Source organism: Condylostylus longicornis, unplaced genomic scaffold, assembly GCF_029603195.1.
Source record: "Condylostylus longicornis isolate FDR11 unplaced genomic scaffold, ASM2960319v2 ptg000030l, whole genome shotgun sequence".
Classification (NCBI taxonomy): Eukaryota; Metazoa; Arthropoda; class Insecta; order Diptera; family Dolichopodidae; genus Condylostylus; species Condylostylus longicornis.
This window is the reverse complement of record NW_026577999.1, coordinates 9933456-9944637: the sequence shown is the minus strand read 5'-3', so window position 1 is coordinate 9944637 and position 11182 is coordinate 9933456. Positions and strand designations below refer to the sequence as shown.

General features: G+C 24.0%; 4 protein-coding genes across 4 annotated transcripts; 2 read left to right on the top strand and 2 right to left on the bottom strand.

Annotated features, from left to right (window-relative positions):
• Window positions 1-258: 258 nt before the first annotated feature.
• Window positions 259-1671, top strand: LOC129608158 (probable serine/threonine-protein kinase clkA). The gene is made up of 3 exons (XM_055519488.1): window positions 259-402; window positions 459-617; window positions 667-1671. Exons 1-3 carry the CDS (start codon window positions 373-375, stop codon window positions 1528-1530), a joined length of 1053 nt encoding a protein of 350 aa, XP_055375463.1. The 5' UTR covers window positions 259-372; the 3' UTR covers window positions 1531-1671.
• LOC129608160 (39S ribosomal protein L47, mitochondrial) lies at window positions 1581-2784 on the bottom strand. Its single transcript, XM_055519491.1, has 3 exons — window positions 2531-2784; window positions 1923-2480; window positions 1581-1866 (listed from the first exon to the last, which is right to left on the bottom strand). The coding sequence occupies exons 1-3, from the start codon at window positions 2596-2598 to the stop codon at window positions 1713-1715; spliced, it is 780 nt and encodes a 259-aa protein (XP_055375466.1). The 5' UTR covers window positions 2599-2784; the 3' UTR covers window positions 1581-1712.
• Window positions 2785-3404: 620 nt separating this feature from the next.
• On the top strand, window positions 3405-4622 carry LOC129608159 (caspase-like). Its single transcript, XM_055519490.1, has one exon. It carries the CDS (start codon window positions 3594-3596, stop codon window positions 4446-4448), a length of 855 nt encoding a protein of 284 aa, XP_055375465.1. The 5' UTR covers window positions 3405-3593; the 3' UTR covers window positions 4449-4622.
• A 2434-nt stretch (window positions 4623-7056) lies between these two features.
• LOC129607835 (ras-like protein 1) lies at window positions 7057-10594 on the bottom strand. The gene is made up of 4 exons (XM_055519032.1): window positions 9887-10594; window positions 9425-9565; window positions 9191-9306; window positions 7057-8332 (listed from the first exon to the last, which is right to left on the bottom strand). The coding sequence occupies exons 1-4, from the start codon at window positions 10023-10025 to the stop codon at window positions 8156-8158; spliced, it is 573 nt and encodes a 190-aa protein (XP_055375007.1). The 5' UTR covers window positions 10026-10594; the 3' UTR covers window positions 7057-8155.
• Between the last annotated feature and the right edge of the window lie 588 nt (window positions 10595-11182).

Genomic DNA, 11182 nt, shown 5'->3' with positions numbered 1-11182 from the left:
TAAATGTAATTCTTTGCTTTGCAAATACTCTCACACCTGCATTTCATAATTGTTTAATGAAACTACTCTTTTCAAATGAAAATTTTAATTTTTAATACTAACTCATTTTTTTTATGCTAAAGAGTCACTAACATTATTATAAGTATACCTCTAACTATTGCCAATCCAAACTTGTCTTTATAGAAATGCCAAAATGATAAGAACGTAAAAAAAACTGACACATTTTTGTTATGACAACTGCCAAAATGAAAATAGAAACCTCTAGTAGACATTTAAGCTCAAAGAATTTAAAAGCAACAACTTACAACATGTGTTAATATTGAAATTTTGTAGCTTGTACACTTTACTGCATATTAAATAAATATATATGAAATGTTTGATAAGAGTGCTTTAAACAATCACGTAATATTTAAATTTAAACGTTGCGAGGATTATAAATTTATGTTTTTTGTCAACAGATTACTTCTCATAAAAATTCAGTAAAGAAGGCCAAAGTATCAGTCATCAATAAACTAGTGAGGAAATGTCGAAAGTTGGAAAAATTACAGAAAACTCCATTGAAAAGTAAAGTAAATCGCAAACTAGAGCGCATTACATCGACAATTGCTGCTGTTAAAGTAATACAAATATCCATTTTAAATATTATTATAATTTTACTAATTTTAGAAATTGAATTGCTTACAAATCCTAAAAAAAGCAATTTTATTTGAAAATGATCCTAACATTGTGATAACAAATGGAAATGCTTCAGTTGAAAATTTGGCGGAAATGTTGGTTTTTTCCAACAAAATTATTCGGGAGATTGTTGCTAGTTTAAAAGTTAAATTTAATTTAAATAACAACAATCCAAATTGGAAAGAATATTTTCAGAAAGAACGTAAAAAAGCTAAGGCAAAAACAGTTTCAATTTCAGAAAATTTGTCAACATCAATGAATGACTCAAAAATCACAAAAATAAGAGAAGAAAATACAGAGAAACGAGAAGTTCAACATAAGGTTAATAACCTCTTTCCTGAAAACAAAATAATTAAATTCCATGACAATACGAAGGGAACAGTAAATGAGAAAAATCTTGATGAAAAATTTATATCAAAACCAGATCCCTTTTTCACTACAAAAAGTGGAGACAATTACATATCGACAGTATATTTAGATGATAGAGAAGTAAGCGAATATAAAAATGTAGATAATCCTTTTAGTAACCGAAAACATTCTAATGATGTAAAAAATAAAAATTTTGAGGGAGAAAATCATTATCAATATAAAAATAGCAAAAATTACAATCGAAATACTGCTAAACCTAAAACTTCGTTCGTCCAGGTTAGTGAAAAAGCAAATAAAAATAAAATCATTAGATTTGAAGAATTTGAGGAACCTTCAACAGATAAAACAAAATCGGACACTCCGGAAACGTGTGCAAATGCAAAGAACAATTCCAAACATAATTTGCATCCTTCATGGCAAGCGAAGCAAAAAATCAAACCAGTAATTCAAGAATTTAAGGGACAAAAATTAGTATTTGAAGATTGAATCCGTTAGTTTGACATTCACTTAATAGAATTTTTTAAAAACGGAATGGCTTCTAATTTAACAATTTATTTTTGTATAAACTAAAAAATCCAAATTCAATATGATGTACAATATATGTATCTACATACACGCTTATAATATAAAAATGTTTTTATATTCAAAAATTTATAATATTGATTCTATTATTTTTTTTCTATTTCTGGCACAAAATGGCCTCTGGTTTTATCTTTTTGTATTAATTTTGGTATATCAACATCTGGGAACCTTTCCTGAAGCAAATTTTTATCTAATCCCGGATTCCTCCTTAATAACATCATCACTTCATTTCTTCTGCGACTAAAAATATATTTTAATTTGAAATAGAAGAAACACAAGGAAACAGTAAAACTTACTTTTTTGCCCTCCTCTTTTGATTGTAAAGTTTCTCACGGTATAACAGCTGGAATTTCAATGGAACTTTCGTACTAGAATCAAATTTATGAGTTTTATACCATTTTGAGTTCATAAATTGCGGTATAACGTGTTCACATGATTTATAATAAAAGTTATAGCCAAGGGAGTTGGTTACCATTTGTCCGGGTCTCTCTCCACTCTCACCTGTTTCTAATTCGTGATAAGCCCTATTTCTTTCTCTAACAACCGTTTCTAAATTTCGCATTGAAATTTTCACTTTGTCAAGTCTTTCCGGACTAGGAAAAAGTTGCATATTTTCGTTGCATTCGTGTTCCATTGTCAGAAGCATGTTTCTTTCTTTCAATAATATATACCAAAGTTTGTGTAAATCAACATTTGATTTGATTCGGAGTTCATCCAGTTGCCAGTGTCTTCCAACTTTAACCTCACTTTCACCCCAATTTTTTTTATCATCAAAAAATTCCATTAAATCTTTTAATATTTTCGTAGTGTGAACCTTTTTTGTCAATATGAATGATGTGCTTTGATTGTTCGAACTACAAATAAACGTATTAAAAATCTTTCAAGTTTTTTTTTAGTTTCTGACTTTAATGAAGGTAGAATTTTGCTACAATATCTAGCATTCCCACATAATTTGCTGAAAATTCTGAACATTGCTTTTATGTACTAAATATGCATAAAATTTTGAAAAATATAAAAAATAAATTAGATTTAAACTAAAAGCAACTCCACAGTGCTCTAAGGAAAATTGAAATCTGATCCTGGAGATATTTTTTTCGTTCTTACTGCAATAGTAAACAAATACCAATCAACTCTATTTTTATTTTTTTTTAAATAATTATTATGGGTTTTCTGTCAGATGTGTTGATGGTAGATGTACAAGATATGCCTGACGTTTCAGAATTTGGTGAATTACAGTTTAACTATAACAAAATTTTCTATACTCATTTAATTTATCCCCTTACGAAACCGTATTCATTTTCAACACCAGTATCTTTATCAAAAATAAGCTTTGTCTCGTGAGCGTGTTTTTTTTACCAAGAGCAATTATTTAATTTTTTGACAAGTCGTATTATTTTAAAATAGGGCGTTGTGAAAAAATAAATCGGCTATGTTAATTTTCGAAATCATACGTTTATTATGCTGTTGCTTACCATAGATAATATATAATATATAACTAATAATAAAAAATGTACCTTTATTTATTTAATTTAGTTGTCCAATATGAGCAATAATATAAAAAATTGTATATGTAATATAAAATATACTACGTTATGTATGATATATCATAATTATATTAACATTATAATTATTCAATTATAGAACATATATGCATATGATAGTACATATAACATTGTGTATACATACATACTTATATACTATATAGTAATTTACGTTTCTTTCAATAAATCAATACTACTTATCATAAAAACAAAACGGCCAGTTGTTGTTCAGATTTATTTTGAATTTGAAATGAAAAAAGCAAAAATTAATTTCATTGTTTAGATGAGTTTGTTCATGCTCACTAAAGTGAAATAAATATCGGCGGTTCGCGGTTTGAATACATGTTTGGAAAATCGATGAGTGTTTCTATTTGATAGAAAAACTTGTAAATAATTTTATATTTTTCATTGTATTTTGATTGAAATATGGAAAATAATGAAATTGTTTCTAAAGACTGTGGCGATGCGTTTGGATTTGCACGTGGTGAACCTCAAGCAAGATTTGCAAAAATGCCGGTTGAACGTTATGCTGCAAAATATAATATGAAGCATAAGAATCGAGGAGTGGCTATTATATTTAATCATGAGCATTTTGATATACCGTCATTGAAATCCCGTGCTGGCACTAATGTTGATTGCGAAAATTTATGTTATACTTTTAAACAACTGTCCTTTGAAGTTCATGTTTATAAGGATAAAAAATTTAAGGATATACAACTTGTGATTGACCAAATAGCTAACAAGGATCATAGCGAAAACGACTGCATTATAATAACTATTTTGTCACATGGTGAATTCGGATATATATATGCTAAAGATGTACAGTACAAATTGGAATCAATATGGCATTATTTTACCGCTGCCAATTGTCCTTCGTTGGCAGGTAAGCCAAAATTGTTTTTTATTCAAGCCTGCCAAGGTGAACAATTAGATTCCGGAATAACTTTATCTAAGACTGAAACTGATGGTATGATTGGTGATAATATGAGTTACAGAATACCGATTCATGCTGATTTTCTAATAGCATGTTCAACAGTACCAGGATTTTATTCGTGGAGGAATACAACAAAGGGATCATGGTTTATGCAGTCTTTATGCGCTGAGTTGAATTTACATGGAAAGAAGTACGACATTTTAACTTTACTTACATTCGTCTGTCAAAGAGTTGCGTTAGATTTTGAATCAAATACTCCAGACTATCCAATAATGCATCAGCAGAAGCAAATCCCATGTATAACGACAATGCTAACAAGAATATTACATTTTGGTGACGACAAATAAATACAAAACAAAGCGCAATAATATTACATTATCAAATAATGTTTTATAAAATAAGTATACAGGTTTACATTACATATCTAAAATGTATATCAAATATGATAATAAGTTTGTACAATATAAAGTATTTTTTATATGGAATTTCTTAAATAAATTTTTTTTATATTTGACATTGAATTAATTTATGACTTTCAATTTATGTAATAGCTCCTATATTATTATGTAATATAGTTCAAGTTTCCTAAATGGGTAATAGTTTGCAAAGTCCATATAAGCTTACAGGCTCTTTATTCCTTTTTATGGTAGACATGACCCTCAAAAAGTTTGCAACAATTTTTTTAAACAAAATTGTTTTAGAGTTAATTCAATTTTATTAATCAACAGATCACTTTCTTAGCTCGCTTAGTAAACTGATGAAAATAAAAAAAAAACACTTCGTAATTTTAATAGCATTTATTTTAAAATTTTTATTTAGGTAGATTAATACATAACACAAATTGGGGTATTTGTATATAAAGTTACAATTTATTATTTTAAAAACATGCTGTAAAAAAATCTCAACGTAAGTAATTTTTAAGCTAAAGCAATTATAAAAATATAAACTATAAGATGAAGTAAAGCATATATTTTATATGTATCAATATTACGAAAGTTATCAAAATTTAAATTAATATCCACTGTATTTATTTAGTAAAAGTACGTAATATTATAGAACACATAAATAATTAATCTATTCAAAATGATTTGTAGTAAAGAATATGGATGTTTTTTCGCCTAAACTTTTTACTGGATATTTTGTAAAGCTTTTATAAACACATGATAATTTTTTATAAATACAAAAAAAATTATAATAAAATTTTACAACTTCAAGCTAATTTTTTCACTTTAAAGTTTTAGCACATAAATTCATATATGCAAAAAAAAATTCCTGTATACATGGGGATATGCTATAAGGGAAAAAATGTTATATAAAATGCAATGCATCTAAAACAGAATCATAACATTTTTATAGTATATTTCATCGTTAATAATTCTAAGCAACTAATTTTCATCATTAGCTTCATAAAATAGTTTAATTTAATGAATGAATATAATATGAATAATATCTGATCATTTGGATAATAAAATTTGAATGAAAATATTTTATTTTTGCTTTAAGTGATATAATTAACCCGGTAAAGTTATAATACCCGATACAAGGAAAACATAACGTATATACATACATATATGTTGTTTTAAATTACTTATATTTTTAATATTAATTACATATTTGCTTCAATTATTCTGTAAAATTTACAAAATAATATTGGCATTCTTTTTATATATAATATACAATTATATTAAATTATTTAAACATGTTTCATATAAGGTAAATTTTCGTTTTATACTTTTTTATCTGTTTCAAAATCACTAATATTCTGTTTTATTTAATTTACATAAAAAAGTTTATTGTGTTATTATAATTAATAATTGTATATTATGGTGTAGTTTTCATTTTTGTATTAAAATTCTAAAAGCATGTGGCATATTAATTGAATGATAATGTGTGATATTGTTTTAAAAAGTTTTAATTAAAATTATTTAATTTAAAGAAGAATCAAAAAATTTTTATCATTAATATCATTTAATCAACTTTGATTTACAAGATATTATTTTAAATAAGTGTTTTACAGAAATTAATGCAATCAATGAATGCAAAAAAAATTTATTTTAATTGCTTTGTAATATCATTACTTATTTGGAATTATTCTAATAAAATTTACTCTATATTGAAAATAAATGATTTTGATACAAAAGTTTTTTTTTTTTGTTAGAAATGATTTCTAGTGTTTCTTCCATTAGGAATATAAAATAGCAAACATGTATCTATTAAAATATTTCTGATGCAATTTAGAATTGCAAAAATACATACTGCCTTATTATATAAAATTGTATTTTCTGTAAGAAATCGGATATTCCTTGATGTGCATCTTAAAATGTTTTATTTTTTTCATATATATGAATATGTACATGAAATTGAAAAAAGGATGAAATAAAATTGATGTTTTATTTCAATATCTTTTTTTTGTAAACATAAGATATCAAAAAATTAACAATTCTAATTACAAATATAAATTATACTTCCTAACGTAACATTTTCCTAACGTAAAATTCAATAAAAATGTTTCTTTTTCTTAAAATGTCACGCTATTTTTTTTTTGATGTGCTGCACACTTGACAAAATGTAAGTTAAGTAAATAAAATTTTTACAATAGTTTACTTCTTAATGATTTTTTTTTACTTAACAATCTATGCTTAACCTAAATTGTAAAAGTTAAAAACAGTATTGAATATTAATTATTTTTATTTACTTAATATTTATAAAATATATAATTCTAATAAAAAAATTTTTGTGTATCATATTTTGAGAAAGTTAATTATCTTTTAACTTTATTAAAAAATAAAATATTTGTGTGTGCAACAAGTCTTTTATATTCAGAAATATACATATAAAAAATCAAATCTATAATTAAAAAATTAAAATGGTACGAATAACTGAATTAATAATATTTTTTTCTTTTTATTTTTTGTTTTCTTTTACATAATAATAATTAATAAAAATACATATAAAAATTATGCGTTCGTTTTCGATTATGTTGTAATTATTGTTACTTAATTTGTGATAGAATACTAAAACTAAAATAATATGCTTGTTTTTTTCTTTTTTTATTCAACTACATATTTCAAATTTATGTTAATTACTTTTGACAAAATATTGATGAAAATATAATTATCGTAATTTACTATTTAAATATTTATGCGCAAATCCTCTTATATACATATATAAATTATATATAAATATATATTATATATATATATTTATATGTATATGTATATATGTTTTAAAAAGAGAGTTATAATTTGAAAAATCTAAGTTAATGTATCAATCAATAAAGTTACTATCTCAATACTTAAGTGCTGTGTAAGAAAAAAAAACATCTATTATTATGGCAATTAAGTATTAAAGTAGTTTTGTATTTTTTTTTAATTTATATAAATTTAATAATTTTATCTCTTAAATTTACATAATGAAAATTTTTCATTTTTTATTATTTTGCATACAAACGAAAAACTTAACATTGAATGTGTGGTCATACTTTAACAGTTACAATAAAACAAAAAATATATATATTTATATATATATATATATATATATATATATGTTATAAAATATGATCAAAATATTTAAAAAAAATCGAAAAAATCTAAAATTTTTACACTAAAAACAATTTGGTACAAAATCTCGTTTTTTTTTAACTTAAAACTTAAAATGCAATTAATTGAAACGAAATAAAATCTGTTCAAATTTCTCAACTTCTTTTAAGATTAAATTTGGAGTGGAAAATTAGAAAAAAAAATTAAAAAACGGAAAGTATGCGGCGGGTTTGTTAATAATTGAAGAAATAAATTTTTCTCTTATATTCAAAAATATCTTTGTTTTATTTTCACTTCTTATAATTTACGGTTTTGATTTTTTACTATATATATATATCGCCGTCTTAATAAATTTATAATAATATAGTTTCTATTTACTTTGAATATCTTATCTTGCGTTTGCCAGCACTTCAAAATTTCTACAAGTTCCATTCTTACATGTAATTTATTAACTTTTTTTGTTTATTTTTGCAAAATTTTTGTTTTGTTACTCTCATTATTTATGTTAAAAATATTTAAAGAATTTCACATTTAAATCTACGATGTGGTAACTTGTTATGTTTTCGATTTTTCTTCCCTCGGGAATCTTTATCTTTTCTTATTTCTCTTACAAGTGTATAAAAAGCATCATCAACACCCATTCTAGTTTTAGCTGAAGTTTCGACAAATGGTATACCATATTGCTTTGCGATCTGAAAATAGAAAAGTATATAAATTAATCAGATTAGAAACTTCAATAGTAGTTTATAAAATAAAAAAAAAATATCAATTATGAAACAAAATGTTAAAACATTCTATCACTATAAATAGTTAACGAAAATATTATCTCAAGTTGTGTCAATTAGTGTGGTGTTTTAATTTTTAGAAAATTTTAATTTAAATTTTTATTGTGACTAAAAAAATCTTCAATGACGAGGGCACTTAATTTTTAACATTCTGTTTTCCTTTGTTTTGTAGCAGTATTTTTTATTAAGTTTTAACTTTTTAGGAAAATTTTTGAATTTATATCGCGAGTATGATTTTCTTTGTAATTCTAGTAAGGTCTTATTTATAAATTTAGGAAGGTCTTTTTTGGTAAAAAAAATTTGAAAAAACGAAAAAAATAGTTACACGTTAATATGCCATTTACTTTAAAGGTACTTATGGACATAAACTGAACAAAATCTATTCATTAAAATAATAGAATTTGAAAAATTGCACTCTTTAAAAAGCAAGTATTAAGTTCATACAATTGTAGAAAAAAATATAAAACGGTTTTTTCCAGCAAATCTAAGAACTTTAAAAAAAACAATAATTATTCTAAAAAAAAAGTTTTCGTTCTGATAGATGTACTCGTATATATACAAATAAAAAATAAATAAAGTCTCTGTTTAACTCTGAATTTGGGCACAAAATTTAGTTTAAATTAAAAGGAAAGTTTAACAATTAAAAAATATTGATGTTAGACTTTATAGTGATTATTCTAGATTAAAAAGTAAAACTTTTAGAGTTTGGTAACGAAAATTATAATACATATCGGAATACTAATCAAAATTACATTAAATACAAACCTCTCTTGCTTGATTCATATCAACCGCCCATGCTTGTAAGTCACATTTGTTTCCTACAAGTACCATCGGAACTTCTTCTGCATCTTTTACTCTTTTAATTTGTTCTCGATACGTTCCTTTAATAAAAAAAAAAAAATAAAACAAAATTAACAAAGATTAATATTTTATGTTAAAAATTTCATTATCAAACAATCATTTGCAATTGTTTGTAAATGAAAAATTGAATATACCTACCTATATCTTCAAAGCTTTTGGCACTATTTACAGCAAACACTAGTAAAAATCCTTCTCCTGTTCTCATATATTGATCCCTCATTGCAGAATACTCTTCTTGACCAGCGGTATCTAATATGTCTAAAAGACAAGTCTCTCCATCTAAAATTCGAACAATGCAGATAATATATAAAACTTTGAAGTTACATGGTTATGTAGATAAAGTAAGGTAAAACATATTTAAATGAACATAACAATAAACATAATTTTTTATTTAAAAATATTTATAATCTAAATATGTTTATATATTTTCAAATGAAAATGAAATTATAAAAACAAACACTCATGTTTAAAAATTTTATAAATAATTTAATAAAATTATTAGAAATTTTGATTGCCATAACCTCTGGGCATGATGTTTAAACCATTTATTTGAATATTATGTACCTTAATTTTTTTAAATCAATAAACAACAAATATTACCTATGACAACTTGTTTTCTATAAGAATCTTCAATTGTCGGATCATATTCATCAACGAAATGATTTTGTATTAATTGAATAGTTAAAGCAGATTTTCCAACACCTCCAGCACCAACAACGACAAGTTTATATTCAGTCATTTTACTTTTCTTTTAGTAAGTTTTTATTTACACCTTAAATTTTAAATGAAATTTTTCTCTTAAATATTTAAAGGGCAGAAATTATTTTTTCACTTATAAGTTGTACAAACACAAGTCCATCAAAATTTTATCTGTCAACATTCAAAGTTTACGGCTAGGTAATTGCAAAAAAATTTTTACTTTGCAAATTTTTTTTCTAAATAGTAATTTTTTTTTTATAAAAATTTCTACATTAGTTGTTTAAAAACTAAGAAAAAACTTTTCCTTCTTTCAATAAAAATATAAATTAAATGCAATACTTTAAAAAAAATTGAGAAAATGAACTCTGACTCATTCAATATTTATTTATTCTTGACGCCATAGCAAATTATTTCAAATATTTTCTCTGTCGGCAATCTGTATACGCAAAAATTACACCGCTGTTAAATTTCTCATTTTTGTATTAAATTAAATGAATATCAATATAGCTACCAAATTTATTCTTCAGATAAAATTTACAATGTGAAAATAAAAAAATTTATTATTATATATATTTTTAACAAAATTCTTTGTTCTACTGATCAAAGATAAAATAAATGCCTAGCCTAAATTAGAGTTATCATATAGCACAAAATTTTTTTAAAAGTTGTGCCAAGTCGATTGATATTTAGCATCATTTTAACATTTTCTTTTGGTTTCAACAATCAAATCAACTGTTTCATAATTACATTTGTACTGAATATATAATTTTTGAAAGTTTTATGAATAAAATTCCATGTTTAGTGATGTCAAATTTAATCGTGAAAGTAATTTAAACATGTATTTAACAAAAATCTACACAGCAATCATTTAATTATGCCAAATTAAAATGTGTAAAAAAATTTTTGAGGTACACAATTTCTATTGTCAACTGGCCATACTATAATTTTCATTTTGGCATTCTGTGCTGTCAATTCCTTCAATAAAAAAAAGTTTATATATGTCAATTCCGTTTATAAAAAAACAATATTATAGTAGATTCGGCTAAATAATTGTCCTACAAGTAAGTCAGCATTCAACTTACTAAACCAATCCTACCAAGGCTTGAAATAAAATATCACAATGTGAGACCATTGAGGTTTTTACATGTATGATTTTTATATATATATATGTACGTGATATATATGGATATTTTTTTA

Coding starts and splice junctions, on each gene's coding strand:
- LOC129608158 (XM_055519488.1), top strand. CDS start 373: ATGTTTGATAAGAGTGCTTTAAACAATCAC. Junction 403..458: donor AGAGTGCTTTAAACAATCAC/GTAATATTTAAA, acceptor TTTTGTCAACAG/ATTACTTCTCATAAAAATTC. Junction 618..666: donor CGACAATTGCTGCTGTTAAA/GTAATACAAATA, acceptor TACTAATTTTAG/AAATTGAATTGCTTACAAAT.
- LOC129608160 (XM_055519491.1), bottom strand. CDS start 2,598: ATGTTCAGAATTTTCAGCAAATTATGTGGGAATGCTAGATATTGTAGC. Junction 2,481..2,530: donor AAAATTCTACCTTCATTAAA/GTCAGAAACTAA, acceptor GTTTATTTGTAG/TTCGAACAATCAAAGCACAT. Junction 1,867..1,922: donor CAAAAGAGGAGGGCAAAAAA/GTAAGTTTTACT, acceptor ATATATTTTTAG/TCGCAGAAGAAATGAAGTGA.
- LOC129608159 (XM_055519490.1), top strand. CDS start 3,594: ATGGAAAATAATGAAATTGTTTCTAAAGACTGTGGCGATGCGTTTGGA.
- LOC129607835 (XM_055519032.1), bottom strand. CDS start 10,025: ATGACTGAATATAAACTTGTCGTTGTTGGTGCTGGAGGTGTTGGAAAA. Junction 9,566..9,886: donor TAGAAAACAAGTTGTCATAG/GTAATATTTGTT, acceptor TTCGAATTTTAG/ATGGAGAGACTTGTCTTTTA. Junction 9,307..9,424: donor CAAAAGCTTTGAAGATATAG/GTAGGTATATTC, acceptor TTTTTATTAAAG/GAACGTATCGAGAACAAATT.